Source organism: Solenopsis invicta, chromosome 4, assembly GCF_016802725.1.
Source record: "Solenopsis invicta isolate M01_SB chromosome 4, UNIL_Sinv_3.0, whole genome shotgun sequence".
NCBI lineage: Eukaryota > Metazoa > Arthropoda > Insecta > Hymenoptera > Formicidae > Solenopsis > Solenopsis invicta.
The window spans coordinates 26073361-26099477 of record NC_052667.1 but is presented as its reverse complement, the minus strand read 5'-3'; the positions used below and the strand labels follow the sequence as shown (position 1 = coordinate 26099477).

At 30.3% G+C, this 26117-nt stretch overlaps 1 protein-coding gene across 1 annotated transcript; it reads right to left on the bottom strand.

Annotated features, from left to right (window-relative positions):
* Nucleotides 1-26117, bottom strand: LOC105196297 (fatty acid synthase). Its single transcript, XM_011162119.3, has 16 exons — nucleotides 25801-26117; nucleotides 17173-17423; nucleotides 16841-17072; nucleotides 16008-16426; nucleotides 13187-13480; nucleotides 12417-12621; nucleotides 12156-12316; nucleotides 10657-10977; nucleotides 10011-10510; nucleotides 6319-6623; nucleotides 4336-4752; nucleotides 2576-3594; nucleotides 2185-2429; nucleotides 1425-2118; nucleotides 472-1303; nucleotides 1-328 (listed from the first exon to the last, which is right to left on the bottom strand). The coding sequence occupies exons 1-16, from the start codon at nucleotides 25961-25963 to the stop codon at nucleotides 96-98; spliced, it is 6291 nt and encodes a 2096-aa protein (XP_011160421.1). The 5' UTR covers nucleotides 25964-26117; the 3' UTR covers nucleotides 1-95.

Sequence of the window (26117 nt, the reverse complement as noted above, 5' to 3'; positions counted from 1 at the left end):
ACATATACGTATACACTGGATGACATATATATACACACACACACATATATATATATATATATAAGTATGTATGTATATGTATATGTACTATATATCTACATATGTTCTTCTGCATCACGATTTTTTTTATCTTGCTTGTCATCGTCACTAAAGTTTGTTTTAAACATTTTCTTGAGTTTCGTAAAAGTAAGATTTCGTATCTCTTGCGCAGTGAGAAAAATGTCAAAAACTCGTTCCAGAATTTGCATGATTTCCACGGTCGTCATAGAGTCCATACCTAATTCGGCCAAAGTTGTATTTTGACTTATAATTTTTATATCTTTTATACCTGTAATATAAACAAATTATTTTGAATTATAATGTAAAATTTGTATTATTTGTAATTAGTAATAAGCTCTTAACTTTAAATCATAAACTAGTTTGATTTGGAAGATGTAGTCTGTATAGGCAGTCAAGCAAATATAGACTTACCTAAAATACTGGCGATAGTTTCTATCGGACTTCCATATCCAGAAAATCCCACTTTCTTTTCAGCTACTACCATACTGCCCACAACTGGTCGACTTTGAAGTAAAAACTTATCGAGTTCATCGAGACAGGAGGATATTTTTTGCTGTAAAGTACCAGCAATGATTAGTTCCTTACCGTCCTCCTGCATGTCTGCGACAAGACCCACATCACCTACAACTCCCCACTGAACTGCCAATCCGGGTAATCCTTCCTCCGCCCTTTTTTCGCACACTCTCTCCATGACGGAGTTCGCCATACCATAGTTAGTCAGTCCAGCGTTCCCTTTGCCGCAGGTAACGGAAGAGAACACTACAAAGTGTCGCAGTTTAGGACAGCATTTTCTCGAAAGTTTGTCCAAAGTTTGCGTCGCTTGAGCTTTTGATCGAAAGGACTCAGCAAATGTCTCCGCGGTTTGATTTTTTAGAATACCATCCTTCATTACAACAGCTAGATTATATATCGCATCCACCGGTGCTTCTCTTTCCGCGGTTTGCAACAAATACTCGCATTCTTTGGGGTCAGCGACATCGATATTCTTGACGATTAGTACGTTTACACCATACTTTTTCCACAGTCGAATTTTCATTTGTTGGTAACCATTTTTTATTCCAGTACGAGAAATCAAAATGATGTTTCTGGCACCTCGAAGTACTAGCCAATCGGCTAGCTCCAAACCAAATCCACCCAGACCTCCTACTATAACATAACTTTTGTCTTTCAGACAATAATAGCGACGATATGCGATAATAGGCTCATCCGTAGGTTTACTTTTATTTTGGATATTTATAATAATCTGTGAACGTATTTATATATGAAGAATGGTATTATGTATGCATTGTTTACGTTATTATTAAAGAGAGTAAGAGAGTAAGAAAGTTTTATGCTATTATATTAATCATATTAATCAAATATACCTTGCCCATGTGTTTTCCACTTGCCATGTATCTAAAAGCTTGTTCAATTTCTGTTTTCAAAAAAATTTTTGCTTGAATTGGTTTAATGGTCCCATTATTCAGATTACCGGCTATCATTTTGGACAATAGCAACTTATATTTATGATCGCTAGTACATATTTTATCAAATAGAATTGCATGAAACCTAATACCTTTCTTAAATGCAAATATACTTAAAGGATTGTTAGACAAAAGATCGAATTTGCCGATCTCTAGAAAACGACCGTTTTGTGCCAAACAACGAACGGACGCGATTAACTTTTCTTCCGCCAATGAATTCAACACGATGTCGACACCGCGACCGTTCGTTTGCCGCATTATCATTTGTTCGAAACTAGTATCTCGAGAATTACCAATATGATCATTCAAAATAGTTGGAAACATTTCCTTAATAAAGTTACGTTTGTCATTTGTGCCTACAGTAGTGAACACTTCGCATCCTTCCTTAAGAGCAAGGTGAATAGCTGCCTGTCCAACGCCCCCAGTACCAGAATGTATAAGGATTTTGTTGCCTTTCTTCATTTTGCCATAAATGTATAATGCCATGTAGGCCGTGCTGTAAATGCATGGGATTGTCGCAGCCTCTTCGAATGTCCACGCGTCGGGTATTTTCCAACACAAATCTTTATCTTTTACAACAATATTTGCTATACAACTAGAAATAATAATTTTAATTTATGATGTTACGTAACACAGAATTATTTTTTAGAACATTATTTACTTAGTATCACGCAGTCCCATTACACGATTTCCATTGACATCGAATCCGACGTATTCCGAACCAATAGGAATATGTTGAAATAATCGTTGTCGTGAATCCGCCGTATCAGATTTTAATTTACCAGTGGCTAACATTACGTCTCTGAAATTGAGAGATGCATAAACGACACGTATCAAATCCTCACGATGAAATTCGACGGAAACATTATTTTCTGTCCATTGAAATGTACTCAAGTCACCACGTATCTGCAAAAAATATCAACATCTTTATTTGTGACATGAAAAAACAATATTTTAAAATTATTATTTTAATATTGTATTTAGAATATAAAAATACATAATATTAGACATTTAACAGATTGTCAATAGACTTTGAGAATATTTGTTTATACCATTTGGCAAATATGAGCGGAAGGTACAAGATTCGCTTCCGTTTGTGGCAGTCGTAAATGTCGGTACGATCCCCAAGTTTTGTTAGATCGTAATACATTAATAGTCATATCTTTTTGCAATTGTTGCACATAAAAGGGATTTTGTAGAGAAAATTTAGAAGCATTTTTATCTTGAATAAGCACACCCCTAACAAGTTCTCCATCTGGTTCTTTCTTCAAACAGGTGATAAAACCCAACAAACCACATTCAAAATCTCCCTCTCCAACAAGTATTATTCGACTCTTCTTATCATTCTCACCGTTCACAAGCAGCTTTAAATTATCCAACCAGTTAAAGTTATTATTATTTATGTAAACAACTATTTTTTTTCCTGTCTTAACTTCCTTCTTCATAAGAACAATCATTTCTTCATCAGTACGTTTTTCTAGAATAACATTTAATTTGTATTGTTCCTTATATTTGTTATAGTCATGTACGTTGCATTTTTCACGCGTCAATACATAACCATCTTCTCTCAGGAATGGCAAAAGTCGTTCTAAAGAAGCTTTTTGTTTAGTTAGAAGATTAAATCCGGCGACTATTAAGACTTTGTCATTTACAGATGGTTTATTTAAATCGCCGATTAAAATGTTTTCCGATAAATCTGCTGGACTGAAACGACCGGGTGTTGTTAACAGAGTAATCTTTGCTTGTATTAATGGTATGTCACTAAAAGTTTCAAGCAACGTCGAAGATGAGAGATGTTCTGGTGCAACTTCATCAACATCTTCTACTAACTCAATAGCTTTCACTTTAGTAATTTGATGATCTTCCAATACAAGTTGCGCCGATATTCGAATTGCTTCATTTAAAGAAATCTTTGCGCGATCATGATGCGCTACAAATATGTGTTCCTCAATAACAGCTTCTTGGACTAATTTTCGTTTAGAAATCTGAGTGGCTTTAAGGCCTCGAATCTCTATTCCGCTAGATATAATCGTGTCGATCTCTTTATGTACTCGTATCGGTAATAAGGCATCTAAAATAATTTTCCTTATCATAAAACTTTCTTTACACGTTGTTTATGTATCAAAACAGACTATTACTTACAAGAGAACGTTACACACCCTGGGATTTCAAATCCAATTTTTTTAGTTATTCTTGAGATAAAAAAAAAGATACGTGTCCCGGCGTTTGATTGAATAGGCCTTAGTTTTGGAATAATAAATTTGTGAAAATTGGCAATATGATATACACTCGACAACAAAATAAGAGATCACCTATTCTGAAAAATAGGCATAGTTTAAAAGTAATCTTTCCAAAAATGATCGTAAAAAAATTTTTGAAAATGCATTTTAAAGCTTGAAATTTCTAGTTTTGAGATTGATAAGTCAGTAAACGATTTAGAGATTGTTTACGAAGTTACGAGGATTTAAATGGGGATGCGTCAAATCTCAAAATTTTTTACAAAGTTTGCAAAATTCCACGACGCGAAATAAAAATTGCATGCAAATCCGGTTTACAGCAATCGAAATCGTGGATCTTTATCTTTAATTTGCGTACTTGCTGAGCGTTGTACGATTTTTTTCCACTGAGTTATTCAACATTGAAGCAAAAAAGGCCGTTATTGTTTCAGTGTTGCCTAATTCAGTAATAAAATCGTACAAGGTTCAACAAATACACAAATTAAAGGTAAATATTCTCCAGAATAATTAAAAAAATTTGGGTCGAAATCCCAGAGTGAGTCACTTGGTCCTCCTCTTGTTAGTAAAATATTTACCTTTACTTTCATTTGTTGTAGCGTTCCCGACATCCTTACTGTTCTGTAACTTCCAAGCATGAAGCTTGGGATTGATTATCAGTTTTTGTATACTTGTAGGCACATACAAAGTTCTATCATCATTTCCTATAATATACATTTGTAGCATTGTATCCATAAATGTTGTCCAATTACTTTTCCAAGCAACATGTCCTTTGTTTCCTGTAATAGATGCGCTGTGTAATCCACAAAACAAGCCGCTATACTGATAACCGCGCAATTTTAACTTTTTATAGATATCTCTAGCAGTCATATGTTCTTCTTCGTTATTATCCGACAATATATCTGTCGACGTCATTTCCTCTTCAGGATTCGATGTTTCGTACACTGTACCTGTCAGTACAACACTTTCTCCTTCGGTGATTTCAAACTGTCCATCTGTAACATTTTTATGTATTTGACACATTATTACATGTAGTCTCTCTTTCAATATCATACTATTTTAAAAATATTTATTCACTCTTAAGGAAATTTGTTTTATAAGAAAAATTTTCTTTGTTCACGTTAATAATTTTTTCAAATAGTTCTTAACAGTCGTTTAATTGATTCTTAGAAACAATTTTATAGAAATCTTATAGATTTTTAGAAACAATGTACAGAGGAGAAGAGAGTAATATGGCAACCATTTTCATTTTATTGAATAACTTTGTGTATAATTAATATTTTCTATTGAACGATTACATTCGTTGGAGTATTGTTTAACAGATTCTGGACTCATAGTAATGAAATATTTATTATTTAGGACGTAATTTATAAAAATATAATTCACTGCATAATCGGTGAAAGAAAAAAAGTGGTTGTAATATGGCTATCCATAAAAATAACTTTTTAAAAACTGGTTTAGATTAAAAAAAAACACGGTACCTTGTGACAAAGTTATATATTTTTAATTTTCCATTGTTTAGAATTTTCCTGATTTAGAATTTTCCTGCGTTCAGAAGTTTTAGAAATACCATTAGAAATTTCATTAAAAATTTTGTTTCATCCCTGTTTAATATTAAACAACAAGCATAATAAAGTCTCTAATGTTTCTGAACACCGTTCTTTAGAATGACAATTGTTTTATTGAAGAAATATTTCGATATAAAAATTTTGCTTAAAAAAATATTTCGATATAAAAATTTTGCATATTAACAAAATTCCATGTTGTTGTTTTAACTTTGTATAATTCGAAATGTATACGGCCGAATAAAAAGTTAAATAATAAAAAGACACTCGAGTGTAGGTACCTTCGTGTGATAATACACTCAAGTTTAAGAATAATGAGGAAGTGTATGCAATTAAAGGTCAAAAGTGTACCTTAAAAATGTTTAGAAGTGCTCAAATGTATAAATGCCATATAATAATTGTCAGTCATTATGTATTGGCATATTAGCATCACTAAAAACGGCGGGCTACTAAACGAATAACTTCATAAACAATTGTTGGAATACGTCACCTAGTAACGGAAATAATAGGGGTAGCTGTATTGTTAACAGTAGTCATAATACCCTCTTCTTCTCTATTGAAATATTTTTGGTAACCAAGAATTTATTTGTAGAAATAAATATATACTTTAAAAGAGAAGTAAGAAATAAGTAAGATAAAGAAAACTTTTTGTTTCTAAAGAGTACTTACATTTCTTGAAATAAAGAAAACATTTTTTACGAGAAATATTTGAATTCATGTTATTCATAAATTGAATAAAAATTTTTACGTATGTTAAACTTAAAGTAATGGGATTCGTTATTTACCATTTTAATAAAATAATTTTTTACTGACACGTAATTATGTTTTTGTTTCAATAAAACATTTTTAAAATAAATTGTTGGCTTTTAGCATAATATTGTATGTTGTTGGAGCAAAAAGTATTTATTTTTAAAAGTATTTCTGTTTTGATTTAGAAATTATTACTTTAAGTAGATATTATTTAAAACAAATAAACTCTTGTCCGTGCATTAATACCTTTTTGTATCGTAATTGTTAAGTTTGTTGGTTTATCTTTCAATAAATTTGTAGCACGAATAAACCTTATATCTTGGAATATTATCGGCATTGTTACATATGATTTCCTTTTCATCATGCCGATAGTTTGCCAAACGAATTCAATATAACTGGTTGCTGGTAGCAAATTCCTCCCATCTATTACATGTCCTTTCATAAAATTGTAGTCCTCTTCGTCGAGCACAATTTTAATGTATCTTTCTCTGGATTTAATATATTTTTGTGTTTGATATATTGGTGTAAACCAGGCTTCGGAATGATCCCATCTAATGTCGTATTAAATTAAATATGTAATTATATGTATAGTCTAGGTTTCCACTTTTCGATGAACTTGACCTTGAAATATATTGTCAAGTCATGATCCTATCTAATCTTGAGCAGGTTTCAGACTACTCTCGTTGTTCGTTAAAAAGTTATTAACAAATACAGTTGACAATGTAAATGTGTATTTCTCAGCAAAGCGAGATCTACTTGGAGGATGGCGGAAGGAAACGAAGCAGAGAAAGGGATGAGGTGGACCTTCGCTTCGAGTGGAAATTCGAAAAACCCATGTTTAACAGAATTATAGAACTCGTTCTTCTCTGTAAACAGAGAGATATGCAATGGACCTCATTTCGCATTGTAAGGTATTGTAGAGGGTTTCCGCTCTCTTTACGGAAAGAAAGAAAATCCGGAAGGTGCAATCTAAATCAATTCGATTTTTGTTGCGATTGACTATATTCCATTTGACCAAATTGTCATTTTTGTCTGGAAACGTGAACAATATCAACGTGATCAATCGCGACAAAATTTTGGATTGGATTAAATACCTTCCGGTTAGGTACATACCTACCTTTTGCTCTTCTGCAGAGAGGATGAAAACTCTGCATGTCCACAGTACTTTGCAATGCGAAATGGGATTCACTCTTTCACGGCTTACGGAACGATTACGAGGTTCATACATGTATGTTCCACATAGGTTTATCACTTTTTATGCGACAATTTGATCAATTAAATTTCATCATAATTGTATTTCATTATGATGAAAGTTCGGTTTTGGTTGTATCAGTACAAAATTACTTAAAAAAAAAGATAAAAAAAGCGCCAAGTATGTGTGTGTACCCCTTAAATCTTTATTTTTTTTACAAAATACAAGTGTTACTATTTTTGTATCTTTATTGAAAAATTTTCCTATTTTAACCCATGTGGTACTTTCTTTAATTTCTATACAAAACCCAAGTACTATCTCTGTATTATTATTGAAAAATTTTCCTATTTCAACCAAAGTCGTATTTACTTAAAAATAAATATCTTTAATTTAATCCAACCTAAATATATTTTTTCAAAAAAATGTAAGAAATTTCTAAATTGCGCCAATTATAAAAAGAATATGTTGATGTACTGTTTGAAATAACTGCTGCATTACTTTTGACAAGTAAAATCCAAGTGATAGTATCTTTATTTTTTTTAATAAAGCCAAAGTGGTATCTATAATTTGAAATATATCATGAAACACATAAATTTTTAATTTTAAACACCTTTGTTAATTAAAAGTATCTCACATTCGCCTTGTTACCTAAGTATATTTTTTAATAGGAATGATAATGACATAATTTATGTTTGAAAGTATGATTCTTTAGCTTTAAAACGCCACCCTGTAAAATTTTTGAAAGTGTTTTGTTACAAAGATAAAATTTATTTTTACAATCTGGATTTTTAGTTATCCAAAAATACTTTATATTCTCCTTGTTACATAATTATACTTTCTAAAGGGAATGATAAAACCATAATTTTTTTTTAGCGTGACTCGCTTCAAAACGCCGTATTTTAAAGTTCTTAAAAGTTTTTTTGTTGCGAAAATATGATTTTTTAAAGGAAAAGTGAATTTTTGTATAATTTTTTATTTTTGCTTTATAACTTTACAACAAATTATTTTTCGGCAAAGCCGATTGTACAGTCACATTTCCAAGGTTCTGATACTTTTATTAAGGGGATACATGTACTTAAGTGCGGCAAAAAAATCGATTTTTTAATTTTTGCACTTTTCCTAGTATGATATCGTAAAAATATTTTACTAAAGTTTCAACTCGAAATTTGTAAAAACAAAGAAAATTATAGCGTTTTAAACAGATAGGCTCCGGTTTAAACGTAAATTGAAAACTTTAAATTTTTCACGAAACCGTGTTTTTCAAATCGCTACCAAAAATATTTCGAAAACGAACGGATATATCGGATTTGAATTTTTTTCTATTTATTCAGCATGAAAATATATTGTGTCTTTTAAGATCTTAGTTTTTTATAACAGCCAAACACCGATTTAACTCGTAATGGTCATACAATGTCTATTGCACCTACGCGTCCTTTTTCCAATTTTAAGGATACACAAACCATTCAAAATTGAATAACTTTTTATAAAATTAATTTTTATCTGAATGTATACTATCTTGAGAATACACCCCTAAATTTTTATTGAATTATCTCAAAAATTAAAAATTTTATGAATATTTTTGTAAAAAAAGTCAAATTTTGCAATTTTGTTTATTTGAATTTGCTTATTATGTTAAATTTATTTGAAAGTATACTATTTTGAAAATACACCCCTAAATTTTTGTTGATTCATCTCAAAAATAAAAAAATTTTATATTTTTATAAAAAAGTCAAATTTTGCACTTTTTTCTATTTGAATTTTTTTTATTATGTTAAATTCTAATTAAAAAAAAATTACTAGATGATAAAGAACAGACCTTAAGGTATGACCAGTAAAATTTTTGCGACGAAATATCAAAAAGCTGGCAAATGGCGACTGATTTTGTGTAGGGGGAGTTCAGTGTATCCCCATGTGACCATTATGTTATTATTTGGAAGTGTGACTATTACGGATTAATTTTAGGCAATAATGCGGACTTTTAAATTCAGATAAGTGCCATTTTGTAATAAATGCGAATTTTAAAAATTGGCTACGGCAGACTAAATTTAACTAAATTTAATATGTTTTAAGAATATAATTTATTTTTGTGTTTCAAATGAACCATATAGGTTCTATAGCTGGTATCGCGAGCAGCTATAGCAGCTAACACACTTAATGCCAAAAGCGATATTTCTTTAATTTTTTAATAAAAAAATCATATTTTATTAACAAAACTATATGTAAAACATTAGTACAAATCCCGATTTACTACCTCTAACACGTTTAGAGAAAAAAATTCATGAATATAGAGTTATTTTTGTTGCCTCTAGGAATATGTGTGTACATCCACGGTCATCGATTTTGTCGCTGGAGAAATCTTACAAATTGAAAAGTCGCCATTTTTCTACATACCCATAATTTATGATTAACGTAACGATTAGACCTTATTGATCATTACGTTAATCATGAACTGTGAGTATGTAAGAAGATGGTAACTTTTCAGTTTGTGAACTTTTTTCAGAGACAGAATCAATGACGTGGGTGCCCCTTAAAAAAAAATTGTTAAAAAATATTGATTCAAGTCAAAGTTACATCTTTTCAAAGTTACTCAGAAATGTGTTTACGTATTTTACGAGATCGGTGTGTTTAAGGATTTAATTTTTTAATATAATTATAGTATAATATAATATAATTATTAATAATATACTGCATATATATTTGTTCTTATAACCAACACCTACATTGTAGTTACGATAAAAACTTTTACCTGATCGATGGAGAGATCATAGGAGTTCCTCGACTAACTGGAAATTCCATTGGTGGATATATATTTGCGACTTGCAGTTGTAAACCGCAGTTATAGAGCTTCCCAATTCCTTGTAAAATTACTTCGATATTTTGTTCATTGCGTCGATTCAATACAATGTTCTCCACTTTCGGATGCAAGGATTTTTTCAAAACGTGTTGCAGAACGCTATCTGGTGCAATTTCAATAGTCACAGCGTTGGGTGGAATTAGATGCGTGGTTTGTTTAAAGAGAACGGTATTTAATATACTACGCGTATGATACTCTGCTGACGACAAGTTTGATTCTAAAGTGCATCGTTCGTTACAAGGTACAGAAGAGCTGATCCACTTTGAACTCCGTTTCTTTGGCCGTGGAATTATTTTACTCAAATTCAGCAAAAGCTGATTTTTCACGGTTACGAGATAAGTACTGTGGTACGGTACGTTGCAGTAAATCTCTTTCACGTGAATATTATTAAACTGATAATTCAAGAATAAAATTTATCAGAGATGCAGGTGAGATAAATTGAATTTAAATTTTTGAGGATTTAATATTTTGAAAATTATTAAGTTTTTTTATTTACTTATGCAATATTAGTTATGCAGTACTATTTATTCATGTTTACCTGTAATTTTTTTGTAAATTCTTGTACGGATTCTGTAGGTCCACACACAATGCTGCTGTTATCGTTATTGCGACATACTACTTCAATATCTGTTGGACAGATATTTTTTAGACTGTTGTAATTAAGTTGACTGACAAGTGCCATAGAGCTATGAATTATGTTTCCTTTGATACATGCCAAACCAATAAAGTATGCACATAAAATAGTTTGTTCAATAGTGAGACATTTATCCGCGTACGCGCAACCGAGTTCACTAGCAGAGTGACCAATTATGTAACTCGGGGTAATTCCCAAGGACGTTAGGACATCTACTAATCCAATCTACAAATTCATACGAATAATTTTGTAACGAGGCACTATACGAGGTATGTTAGAAAAGTAATGAGATTGACTTTTTTGTAACCATGAATTCTATTCTTTTACACATCAAGGTTGTTCCCTTCAAAATAGTTTCCTTGGGCAATTACACAGCGACGGAGGTGTTGTTTTCAGTATTCGCAGCAGTTCTGGAAGACTTCTGGTGGAATATCTTTCAGGTGGTTGGTTATGCTCTTCTGGATATTATCTAAAGTATCAAAGTGACGCCATTTCGAATGGTTTTTGAGTTGAGGGAAAGAAAAGAAGTTACAGGGACTGAGATCCGGCAAATAGGGGGGCTGAAGGACCACAGGAATGCTATTTCTTGCCAAAAATTCATTGATGGAGATTATCGTATGACAAGGCGCATTGTTGTGGTGCAGCATCCAAGTGCGTACACTGCTTGGTCGCACACGTACAATCCTTTTCCTGAGTCTTTCAAGGACTTTCCGATAAAAAGTTTGATTAACAGTTTGTCCTAGAGCCACAAATTCTTTGTGGACAATTCCTCGACTTTGGATAATATCCAGAAGAGCGTAATCGACGAGTTGAAAGGTATTCCAGCAGAAGCCTTTCAGAACTGCTACGAAGATTGGAAACAACGCTTCCGTTGCTGGGTAACTGCTCAAGAGAACTATTTTAAAGTGGACAACTTCAACGTGTAAAAAAAAAAAAACTCATGGTTATGAAAAAATCAGTCTCATTACTTTTCTAACATACTTCATACTTTGAAATATCATTATTGAAAAAGACCTTAAAATATATAGAAAATATCTAATAATTCAAACATATATGCACAGAGAAAAATATTTTTTTAGAATTAATATTCCTATTTATTTGATGAAATTTATTTTATTGAAACAATATGTTCTTTTACAAAATATTATTTGTTTGAATAAAAATGTTGTTTCAAATAACATTTATTATTTGATGAAAATAACATTAGTCTTCTTTATTAATTTAAATATTGATTTGTTGAAACCATTCCAAATAAATTTGTTGAGATACAATAAGTTTTGTGAAGTCCAAAAAAATAGTTTATTCTGTACAGCAAGTAGAAAAGTACACAACAAAAAAATTTTATATTAGTCTTTTACAATTAAATATAATAAATGATTCTTTATATTATTGAAATCTTTTACCTGAATAGCAACGATACCAACAAACGTGTATAACGTGTTTTTGTATATTTTTTCATCCGTCTTTGATAAAATGTCTGTGACATTTACACCGTATGGTTTTAAAATTATATCGCACTGTCTTATTGTATTTGCGAAAACGTGAAATTTTAGTAAGTTTCGACCTATTTTAATTAAAAAATTTAAATTTAAATTTAAATTTAAACATGTTATTCCATTACATTAATGTTTTTGTAAAGAACACATGATGTATCAAATATATACCCATTCCTGGCCATTGCGATCCTAGAGCAGAAAATATAAACCAAACTGGTCTTTTCATACTTTCACAATTTCGAATTTCTATCATTGAATCTTGTTGCAAAGCGTTCAGTATAGTAAATCCTCTCCATGGATGACCGTCTATACCGTCTGCGTAGACATCGTGCAACAAACGGACATATTCTATATCTATCGGATTGCTAGCAACCTATATTCCAAAATAAAAAAAATTAATAGAACAAAGCACTATTAAAAAAAATGTTGTTGAAAAATTATCTAAAACATCACTAAAATCAATTTTCTGAAATTATTCAACGTGTTGGAACACTTGAACACATTTTTAGCGATATTTTAGCACAATTTATTTTAGCATAATTTTGGCATAATTTTAATATGAAAATAGTCATAAAAATTTAAAGTTATCAAACTTAAATTTAATAAAACTGTTAGAATTATCTTATTTTCTTCCACTTTGGAGTCTTATTTTGAAGACTTACTTTAAAAAAATCTTTTAATGAAATGAAAGCGTCTTCTTTGAAAAAATACTCTTGTCAAAACAAGAATGAAAAATTACGTAGTGTTACAACTTTTATACTATTTTTTGTTGTTTTATGTATGAAAAGTACAAAAATACGGAAATGCTGAAATACCACTTTCAAACAAACTTTAGCGAAATTTCAGTAAAATTTTTCCACTAAAGAGTGTATGTTGCAAAAAATAATAATTAATATCTAGTTATTCAAAATAATATTTTTTTTGAAATGTTTACTAACGTCGTTTAGAAACAACTTCACTGATTCTTTAGTGCGTCCAGATAATATCACAAGTCTAGGTAAGTCATCATCTGTTGCTCTATTGTTAACCTTCTGTTTGGGATTCCACTTTAACAACATATGAGCGTTTGCTCCCCCAAAACCAAAAGAATTAATACCTATGAAACCATTTTTAAGTGGCATTGGTTCTTCGATGACACGAACAATTCCATTTATTAAGGCATCTAGATCTTTCCGTGCTGATGTGTAATTGATATTTGATGGAACAATACCAGTTTCTAATGCTATTATTACCTTAAAGAATTAATAACATAATCAATAACAAATAATTTTAAATTAAAATTATTTTAGGACATGTTAATTTCGTCATGTTGTTCCCATATGCGGGTAAAATGACTTTTAATACCGAGTAAGGTGAAAAACAGTCAAATAAAGTTAAAAATGTACACCTATGAATAAAAAAGATTTATTATGATGTAATAATCTTATACTATTTTAATATTACAACGTAGATAAAAAAAAACGTAAATAAAACAAAAAATATTTATGTAATCTACAAAAATAAAATTATTAAAATTGTGATATGCATTACGATACATATTGCGATTAAAATTGTGTTATATGTAGTCGGAATGCTGTTAAGACCGAAAAGACTAATGTACAAATGCAATACTTTGCCTATGCACAACTTTCGTCATCTTACCTCTAGTTGCCATGTTTATTTGTCTATGAAATATTGCAATACAAAAATTGAAAAATATTGATAAATAAAATTGATAAATAAATAATTTTGTACGTTTTTAGTTATACAATATTGTGATTTTATAGAGAAAATAAAAATATTTATTATAATTACATATAACATGAATCCATTAAATTTAACATTTTCGAAAAATTTTGTTATTGCAAAAATTTTTAAAATGTTTTTTTTTTTAATATTGTTTTGCTCATTTATGCTGCGTAAAAAAAACGTTTCTTTAACGTTTAATAAACATTTTCTTTAAATGTTTAAAAACATTTGTCTAATATTTAAAAAATATTTTTTTTTACGTTAAAATAAACATTTTAACCATTATTTTTAACGGTTTTATTAATGATTTTAAAAATGTTTTTTAAATGTTTTTAAAAACATTTTTTAAATATTGTGTGTTGATTGAGTAGGTTACTTCGAAAACACATTTTATATTATATTATCTTTTATGGACAGATTGAAATCAAACTATCACAGATTATTTGTTACCATCTAAAATTTCTAATAAATTAATCATCGGTTTGTTATTTGTTATTAACTTGAACATATTAACAATTCATCATCTTACCCATTTCAACATCTTACCCTCCTTCCCCTTTACCCCTACTTCTTGATGCCAAGTGACACCGTAGATTAGTTGTGTTTTATACAATAAGAGGTAAAAATTAACCGCGTGCCACCAATGTCCCAGTTGAACAAGACAAAGTTTTATTTTTATCTTATAAGTAAATCACGTTTTTTTTATTTTTATTCTGAATTTTAATAATTAAAAAATTATTTTTATTATAATATTTTATTATATGGATTTTTAACAAATTAAGATTAGTACTGTTCTGGATAGTGAAATTTCCGGATACATGATATCGGTAATAACGTAAATCCAGATACCGGATATCCAATATTTTAATTTTCCAGAAGCCGGATATTTGTTTAACAGAAACATTTTTATAAACCGGAACATTCATCAGTTTATCAAAATTTAGGAATCTTTGAAACAATAAATACATTATCAAAAAAACATTAAAATTTTAACAATTTCTGTAGGAATTGGTATGATTGAACCTGTCGATGTCTTTAGATTCAAAATTTGAAAAAACCTGTATCAAACATTTTTTGTTAGTTAATTTATACTATAATTACGATGTAAACTTGTAGTGTATTTGATTTGTTAACTAGACCCGATTCCCAGTCAATGGTTGTTCTTTTTAGCGACAAAAGAAGAGATAATTTATGCAAAAAATGCGTCTAAAAAGAAAAGACCATCAACTCGAAGTCAGGTCGAGCTAATAAATCGAATACTCTGTTACATTTACGAAATAATGTTATCAAACTTCAATCACATATTCATAATCAGTTAACTTCTCGATTTATAAAATTGTTTATGTATTTGTGGTATATATAAAATTGTATATAAGAGGAACCATTTAAATTTAACAATCTTATAGATTATTGTTTTAAAAATTGTGAGACTACATGTGCATTATGCAATAATACATCACCCTGGTGAAAGTATTGGAAAGATTCGAATACAAATTTGGGATAAGAGTGGATTCAGGCGGATAGAAGAAAAGAGAAAATAAGAAGAAAGAATATAATATAGTTAAAAAGTTTTTTCTGATTGTTATTGGATTATTCATTGTGATTAAAACTCGAGTACGGCACGGATTAAAGATTGAAGCGAGCTTCGGGTCAAATAATTGCTAAATTGTATTCTGGAAAGTTGAAAGAGAGTGTTCCAGAATTTTTTTTTTAGATTTTCTAGAGCCCAAAAACACTTTTAAAAACTATTATCCGTGACTTAACTGAACTAGGAAAAAAGCAAAGAAAAATGTTGGATCACGAAGGGTTAATGAACCTTCCCAGATAGTAAGCAAATTATTTATCATTATTTTAACGGTAAAATGATAAAAAATGGTATCAGCTTGTTATCTTAATTCTTGTTCAAGTAATTTGTCAAACAATTTTCATTCAAATATATTTGCTTCTATTTGTGTATTTCATTTTTTGTGAATAAGTATAATAAAAATAAACTTGAAGCTAATAAATAAAAGAGGAAATTACATGCTTTACCTTAGCGATCTGAGTAAAACCACTCGCAGCTTCAGCATGACCAAGATTGGATTTGACAGAACCAATCATTAATGGAGTTTCTCTATTCTTACACAAAGCTTTCTGGAGTGCACTGACTTCCTGAAGATCGCCAACTTTGGTAGCGGTACCATGTGTTTCAATGCAATCCAAACATGATTTCGGTATTCCGCATTCATCGTACAATTCCGTTAGTAAAATACTTTGCATATGCTTTGATGGATGTGTTATCCCTTCTTCTTTATAGCCATCACTGTTCAATTTAATATGTGGACATATCGCATAAATTCTTTTTGCATTCTTCGCCTTTTGAAGGTATGCCACTGCCACTGCTTCACTACGTGTGTATCCGTTTGCCGTGATGTCGAAAGGTCTGCAGTGACCGTCAGCTGACAGAACACCTCAAAAATACAAAATATATAATCATGTTTTAATTTATATTGAATTAACTTATATATAGAAAATGACAAATCTTCAGAAAATTTGCGCCCTCCCCCCTCCGGCGTATCGAAACAAAAATATAAATTCAGATTTCTATACAAATAAATTTCTATATATTTTTTTCCTGAATATGAAATCGATTATGAATAAACGCAGTTTAACTATAAGTTTGAATGGAAAATTAAAATACCATTTGTCTCAAAAGATAATATTTTATTTTAGCTAAGTTTTATTACAAATGTTTTCATTGAAGTTTCAAAACTTGATGAAAATTAAATAAATTTATTTTTTTGAATGCTATAAGAAAAATGTAATTCTTTAATTTGTATGCGTTTCTTTACATGTATTACAAAAATAGTTAATTTGAAAAATACCTAGACGTGAAAAATGCAGGTTTATCGTAGGATGAAAACATAAATTTGTAGCCCCAAGTATCGCATCTTCGCATATACCCGACATGATATAATCATACCCGACGGCCAGGGCAGAAAGACTCGAACTGCATGCTGAATCGATAATATGTGATGGTCCTTTCAGATCCAAATGGGATGAAAGAATATTTGCTAACGTAGATTTGCTACATCCAATAATATTCTGACCGCGTAACTAATTATAAAAATTCATTATCATGCAACTTTTGGTCAGAAATTTAACAAATTGAATAATATTTTTCTAGTATATTTTTATTAATTAATAATTTTTTTACCTGAAGATTTTCGTACATAAATTTTTCTTGCGTTTCTATACCAATAACTGCTATGATTACAGCAGTATTTTTTCCTTTCAATTGTTTTGGATTAATTCCCGCATCGATAATTGCTTCATAAGCATGTTCCAATAATAATCTTGCCTCAGGCGCAAGTGCATGTGCTTGCTCGAAAGAAAAGCCAAAGAAGTCCGCATCAAATTTTTCCACATTATTAATTGTTCCCATATATTTTGGTATTTCTGGATTCTCTAATAAAAGATCGATAGATTTACCTTGACTATTTACCTTTTTATATAAAATTCAAGATTCTTCTTTGACATAAATATATAATTAAAGTAGAAAAATGGATTGTGAAATAGGTGTCATGATGGTATGTCATATTTCATGTATTATAAAATTCGTGTTACATTCTAGTAGCAATTGTTAAAATTAATTTATTAGTCTTTTTGGATGTTGTAGGATAGTTACTGAATATCAGGAGTCGATTGTATTTAAATTGAAAGTAATTGAAATAGGCAGGTATTTAAAATAAAATAGAATAAAATGATTATTTTATAATTATTACCAGGTGTATGCATAAATTTTTTCCGGTTTTTTGGTAAAAAAAAAAACACCTAATTTTCAAGGGAAATTAATTTTTTTTATTCAAAATATTGGCTATCAGCTTCTACACATTTCGCCCATCTTTCAGGTAATTTATGAATACCATGCCAGAAAAACTGCTTGTCATTTGCGGCAAACCATTTGTCGAGCCATTTTCCAACTTCCTCGAAATTGCTGAAGTGCTGCTCTGCGAGCGCGTGCCTCATTGATACGAAGAGGTGATAGTCAGATGGCGCCAGGTCTGGGGAGTATGGCGGGTGCGGAAGGATGTCCCATCCAAGAGATTTTAAGGTGTCTTTCACTGGTTTTGCTGTGTGAGACGACGTATTGTCGTGTAACAAAATCACTTTGCCATGTCTTCTGGCTCATTCCGGTCGTCTTTCGATTAATGCGTGGTTTAAATTAATCATTTGTTGGCGATAGCGTTGTGTATTAACGGTTTCGCCGGGCTTCAAGAGTTCATCATAATACACAATACCGCTCTGGTCCCACCAGACACAGAGCATGGTCTTCTTGCCAAAGCGATTTGGCCTTGGTGTTGATGGACCGGCTTCGCCAGGTGAAAGCCACGATTTTTTCCGCTTCGGGTTTTCAAAATAAATCCATTTTTCGTCACCCGTCACAATTCGATACAAAAATGATTTCCTTTCGTGGCGTTGAAGCAGCATTTCACAAGTGACTTTGTGATTTTCCATTTGACGTTCATTCAAATTGTGTGGGAGCCATTTACAGAGTTTATTGATTTTTCCCATTGCTCGTAAACGTCTGCTAATTGTTTCTTGTGATACATGTAATGCTTCTGCTAATTACCGTTGAGTTTGAGTTGGGTCATCATCCAATAATTCCTGCAATTGCTCGTCTTCGCATTTTTGTAGTCTACCAGAGCGCTCACTGTCTTTCACATTGAAATCACCACTTTTAAATTGTCGAAACCATGTCTCACATGTTCTAATCGATGGAGCGTGTTCACTATATGTTTCTACCAGCAAACGATGACTTTCAACAGCCTTTTTCTTTTGATTAAATAAAAAAAGCAATGCGTGCCGCAAATGTTGTTTTTGAGGCACAAAACTCGACATGATCACTGAACAATAAAACAAAGACGCTAGTTTTTGGCGGACTCAACTTGTGTGTGTTTGTAGTTCTATGTCAGACGAACAAAATGACGTATGTGTCAAATTAATACGCTGCGTACTTTTCGCTGGCGCTATCTCTTAGTGAAACCGGAAAAAACTTATGCATACACGCCGTTTCTTGCTCTTTGTTAAAAAGTTATAATTATAAAAGTTTGTGAAAATTATAATGAATTTACGGCTTCCACGTGGGATGAGGTCTATGTTATTGTAACTACTGTTTCATATGGATACAGAGAACGCATAGGCGGGAAAACAGCTCCGCTCCTCCCCCTGCACCCCTTCCCGTACTTTTTCTAACCTAACCTTACACTATTTTAGTTGCAATTTGTAAGTTATAATGATGTTAGATTTGAAATTATGAGTTGGATTAGGAAATATAGAACTTAGAAATGGTGACTAAAACGGAAATACCGCAAAATTTCAAAAAACTTTGAAAAACTCACAAACTTTTTATGAATATAACTTTTTATCGAAGGGCAAGCGACCGCTAGAACTTGTTAGACGTTACTCAGGGTCATTACCTTAACAACACATGTCAAAGTCAAGGTCATTGGGGCTGCCTCCCTTATTCAATATAGTTACTTTAATTAGATTTGGCTTTATTAAAAATAAAAACAGAAATCATTATTTTAAAAGAAGAGGATTTAATGATTGTATAAATCTTAAACCCGAAATCATAAATATGCTATATTTTAGGAACTGCTTTTAATCCTTATTTTAAATTACAATGAGTATCAAAAGAGAAAATAAATTACGTATAGAATTTATTCTTATTTTTAACAACGCAGATTAAGTTTAATTACAAGGAAAGGCATGAGAGTGTTCCTTCTGATTTTGGTTTAGTACAGATCAAAATAAAAAACAAGTATTTCTTATATACGTGCCCGTTTTCATTTTTAAGTTTAATTTATAACTGCTTTTTCTGTAATCCGGTAGCCGTAAAGTCATTACCGTAATCTGTAAAGGGGTAGTTTATAATAGCCGGTATGGCCGCGATAACATCTATCTTAAAAGAACTCATTACTTTTTTTTAAAAAGTGATGAAAACTAATTTTCTCTTTTTTATAGTTGACATTGCACCACACGACTATATGTAGTATTTTATTTTATTTTATTTTATTTTATTATTTTCTATTATAATAAATACACTTTGCTTCAAAGTGTGTGACTAGCAGTGGATCTACCTAGAGAACCTCTAGGAGAGAGAATCGCCAACTGGGGTCACGTGACCGACTTTGTGATTGGTTGGCGGAAATGTGCAAATTTTGCATTGCAACGTCAATGGATTGGCCAGCACACAGAACCCCCGATGATTCCTCGCGACGAAGCTTGTCGCAAAGAGAGCCCCAAGATCGGACCGCCTGGCGATGCTGGACTGACGGTGAAACTCACTCGACGTCGGTACTTCAGATTGCTGCAGATTTTTCTTCTACGAACTGTGGGTCGCGCGTTAGGCAAAGAGTAAGGGGAATAGGCTAGCGTTCTTTGTCAAACGCACTCATCTTTCCGTGTTCTTTTGACTTTAGCGCCTCTAATACATCGAGGAACTAAACTAGTGCTCTGTCTCACTCAGTCTCATTCTTCACCGATTCTCACATCGATTCTGCACGCACACATAAACATCATATTTTTGATTGGAAATATCTTTTATACTAAAGCTTCTTGGATCGTTTTGAAAGCACACTAACAATCTTACGTGTAATTCACTGTACGCTGGATGGTTATTTTGTAGGTACGAAGTCTAGAACTTTTATACGCAATATATATTGTCACGAGACTACTACAGAAGCACATAGTTTTGCAACTTTTTTCTGTTTTTTGTGTTAAATTGTAGCCAGTGTATTATGTTTTTGTCAATACTTTAATTGTAGAGAAGGATTTATCATTCTGTGAATTCAATAAAAAGTTTACTGAAATTAAAAATAATAGTGTTCAGTCGGTATCTCCAGCATCGCCTTAAAGCAATGCTGGACCGGTCTCTATACATGCTTATTTTTGTGCACAAATCACTCTTAATTGGTTGTACAAATCGCAAAATCCTTTTACACAATTAAAGTAGTGACAAAAACACACCCCCCTTCGCTATAATTTAATACAAAAAACGAAAGTTGATTAAAAAATTATAGTTTAATTATCGGTTTCTGCAGCCGACTTGTGACAACATATGTTCATATAAAAATTTTAGACATTGTGTGTATGAAATAAGAAGCTAGCGAAGTGTGAATTAAATCAAAGAACTATACAGTGCTTGCAGAATAATCTTAGAAGCTTTACTATAAAAGATATAAATGTATGAAAATTGTTTATGTAATTTTCACGTGCATTAATGCGAAGAGCAGGAATTGGGTTTATTGTAGTTCAGAGATCTTGCATTAGATGCGTTGAAGTCAAAAAAATAAGGACAGATGAGTGCATTTGACAAAGTGCGCTAGCCCATTCCCCTTACTCTTCGCCTCATGCGCGATCAATAGTTTGTCAAAGAAAAATCTACAGCAATCTACAATACCGACGTCGAGTGAGTTCCATCGTTAGTCCAGCATCGCCAGTGTAATAAATAAACGATATTGTAATCAGCAGTTAAACAGATTTTAATAACTACGGCACTAATACCAGGCTAGGCTAATATATGCTTTATTACAATAATTGATTTTTATTTTAAGAAAGTTTATGTAGCTGAATTATAAATTATTACATATTTAATAACAATGAAACTAATTGCGAGGACTCTATTACAAATAACTATTTAAAAAATACACACGAATTAGCGCGATAATTAATGCGTTTTTTCTTATTATTTATTACATATATCTTTTACTTTTAAATAAATTTTTCTAATCTATTTTATATTTTAAATAAATTTCTAATCTACACACTCATTAAAATTTAAACATCATTTTTTAATCCCAAAAATAGGCGAAATTCAAGAGTGTAATTTTGTAAAAAGGTGATCATAACAAAATGTTCAAAGAAGCATTTTATATTTGCAAGGCTCTCTAATTTTGAGATTGGTAATTTATTAAGGGGGGAAATACATTTAAAAGGCTAGAAAAGAGGCAATTTTCAAGAATTTTTTTAAATTAAAGTTATTTAATCGTTTCAAAATTGTTTCAAAATTTGGTATATTTGTTACTCAAACTTTTTAACACATAAGTAATTTTTTTGTTGAAAAATATATAAAAAATATATAAAAAAATATAAAAACTGTAGCGCTGCAAACAAAAATGGTAGCGATGTGAGTTGTCAGTCGGTGTATAACCTAGCTCCTGTTGTATTGATCTGACGTAAACAGAAAAATTTTTTTAAGTTAATAACATGTATACGCTCTATTTGACGGAAATGGGGAAAAAATGAAAATTGAAAAAATGGCGCATGTTTGAAGTAAAATTTGAATTTGTCACTAAATCTTTGTTAAATTGTGTAATAAAAAAATTACTTCTGGTTTATACTTTTCATAAATAATTTATGTCAAATAGAAGGTGAATGCATAGGTAAGATGTGTGTAAAATTTGAAGAGAATTGATTAAGTAGTTTTTGAACAATCTTGTATACCAATATTGAAAATGTTTCGAGAAAAACGTGTTTAAAGTTGCGCCGCGCAAAGATGTGTCACGTTCATAGGCTCTAACTTCGAAAATACTTGGAATTTTGCTGTAAAATTTTGGGCACATATTCTTAAGATGTACTTTTATTTTATGAAATAAAATAATTTCACATTTTTTGAAGGTTCTAAATGTATTTTCCCCTTTAAACAACTTACTGATAATTTACGAAGTTACACAGATGCATATGGGGATGCGTCAAATCTCAAAACTTTTACAAATTTTGCAAAGTTCTGTATAACATAAAATAAAAATTGTACACAAATGCGTTTACAACATTCGAAAGCCTGAATCTTCATCTTTAATTTGCATACTTGTTGAGCGTTGTACAATTTGTATTCAATGATTATTCAACATTAGAGTGTAAGCTTTACAAAGGCTCAATAATTTTTTATTTTTTATAATTAAAAATATCTTTTACTAGTTGTTAGTACATCGTCTCCCATTATAATCGAATCCATTTACCGTTTTTTAGAAAATTATATATTATATTCATTCTATGGTACACTAGATAAACTTTTAGCTATAGATATGATTGGTAGAACTATAGTTAACAAAGTGTTTATAAGAATTATGTCATGTGAATAGAACATATTTTATTACTTTGACTTTACATAGCTAAGAATGGACTTGATTTTTTTTTCTTTACATCATATATTCTTAATAATATGTATTGATATGTATATAAACATATACTTAAAAAAATAGCAAACGGGTATTAGGAAAAGGATAGAACGTTTGAAGCAACCAACGAATGAAAGAAAATGAGTGGTTAATTAATGAGGTAAACACAGTTTTCTTATTAATATATAAATTGAAAGAGACAAGGTAATATAAAATAAAATAAGATAATAAGAATAATTGTAATAGAATTTTTAGCTACAATAAAATATAGATATTATAATGAAGAATGATGAGGAGAAGACAAGAGAATAGAGGACAAATTACAGAGGTCTACAAAATTTAAAACATATCTTGTGCTTTAAACTTTGGAAAGTGTTTCTAGGATTTTGAAGCGCTGAAAACGACTACATTGTTTGTTTTTTCCATCACCCTTCATTTTCTAAATAATTGTAAAAATAATTTTTTTGAACTCGATTTTTTTATGAATTTTTTTTTGGCTAAAGAAAAAATGATAGAGAGGTCAGCTTTATGGTATTTTACACAAAAATGTTCCCACGATATTAAAAATATTTTTTTGCAATTTATAAAAATGTTTTATGCAAACCGTAAACAAAAAACTTGAATAAAATCTTGAAAAATAATTAAAAAATGATAAATTTTGAAATATTACATTTATTCTTCTAATCTTTCATCTTATTATCATGTCTCTTTTAATTTACATGTTAATAAAAAAACTCGGTTTACTTCATTATTTAACCTCTCATCTTCTTATACTCATTAGTTGCTTAATTGTTCAACATTTTTCTAATACCTTCTTGCTAATTTCATAATAAAGAATTGCCAAAATCTTACTTTACTGTGACATACTTTTTTTACTAGACTCCTATTTATATATTTATCGTCACATCTTTTATCTCTTTTATTTATTTTTAATCTTTATTTATAATTTATAACAACGCGATCATTCTATTATTGTTCTATTTATTCTTTTTAAACATTTTTTCTTTTTTTTTCTTGCTCAGTGCAAATTACCTTGTCAAAATGACGTTAATATGCCGTCAAATTAATGAGAGCTAAGATGTCAAAATAAATTATTAAAATGACTGCAATACGTTTGATACCACATGACGATGATCTTGACTGTCGTTTTAATCCTTTGTGGCCTTTTTTTAGTGAATATAATTTTGTGAAACTAATACCCGGAGATTTTAAGATCACTAAATACGAATTGGTGTTAGAAATACAAAATTCAGAATGGAGAATTCAATATGATAAACGGAATTTTCTAAATCAGCTAAATTTGCTTGAAACCAAGAGGCGGCAATACAGACCTCGAGTTGTAAGCAAGATTTAAAGTTTAAAGAACAGAAGTATATTTCTGTTTAGCTTAGTAATTAACGCTTCGCCAGTCAAAATTTTCAGATGCCAACACGTGACTGTATTGTTTTTATGAATTTCCATAGGAAAATTTTGTTTTCTGTATATGTATAAACGCGACTTTATTAATTTTTTTTACATAAATTGCTCCAATATTGTGTTTCATGTAATAATATACAGTTTGCAATTATTTTTATAAATTTGGAAAAATTCGGTAATTAAAAACCTTGCGTTTTCCTTAGCTGATACGCGGAAAGAAGGAAAGTCACAGCAAGATAGACGTGTTCTTCTGACTCTTAAATATTGCTAACACTTTATATTCATTGCTGAGATACGCTGTTCTTTTTTCATTTCTATAAGTTTTATGCTTGAAACTTATTACTTAAGAGTTTTAAAGGTTGCTGATTAAGAATATGCCAAAAAATACAAAATTAAAAATGGTGGATTCAATATAGTAAACGAAATTTTCGAAATTAACGTGCTTTAAACTTCGAACATTATGTTTGCTATATTGAGCAGCCATATAATATCTAATAATTCTATATTTTATATTTTTAAAATCGGTACAGAGACCTTGAAAATAACAACTTTTAAGCAAATTTGATCAATTTTAATAATTTTCTCCGCCATTTTGACATTAAATTTGTAATGAGAAATTTCAAAAATTTGAAATAGTAATTTGCCAAAATTTTGTAAACAAATTTAATCACTAAACACGACAATTTTTTGGTGTGTACTAATAATTATTTACTAAAGTTATTTATTTAAAATATGGCTTTAAAAGTTGATTTATTAGTTACGGGAAACTTTTAACAATTCAGCAAAGATGATAAAGAAATTCGTAAAAAAAGGGATTTATTAATAAAACGAGCATATATGATAGGTAGATATGTAGCTTCAGAACCACAAAGTCATTTTGATGTCAGTTTAATGCCATATTAAATAATTATTTTGTATAGATATAAATAGAGAGAGATTAATATCTATTTCTTTTACTGTAGATTAAAATTAATCTTTATTTACTTACTCTATTTTTTCTTAATTGTTGGAATTAGAAAAAAAATAGAAGTAATCTGATATTAAAATTAACCTATTATACTTTGGGACATTAATCTTGAATTGGTTTCTCCACAAGGTAAACTTACGTTTGGGACACAAAAATAGATATAAATAGATATATAAATAGACATAAACATTAAAAAGAAGTCGAGATCACAATTTCAGAAGTGATATATTCTAACAGACATAAACATTTAAAACTATATAATTACACATGAATTACTTACCTATTTTCCATCGACCATGGTTTTCTCTAACAAGATCCACTTTATTAAATAGATTTTCTCGTAACTGATGCATATCATCTGAATTTGGAAATCTACCAGCAATACCAGAAATAACGATCTCCTCGCCGGAATCAGTACCATTCCATACTTCTTTATCATCCATGATTTTTATTATTTATGTGGATATTTTAGAAAAATATTATGCCTACTTTGTGTACTTATATTTATTGTTTTATTTTTTATACTGTACTTGGTTTTAATATCATTATATCATTCGAATTACAAATGAAAAGTGACACTGACTTCCTCAACGATGA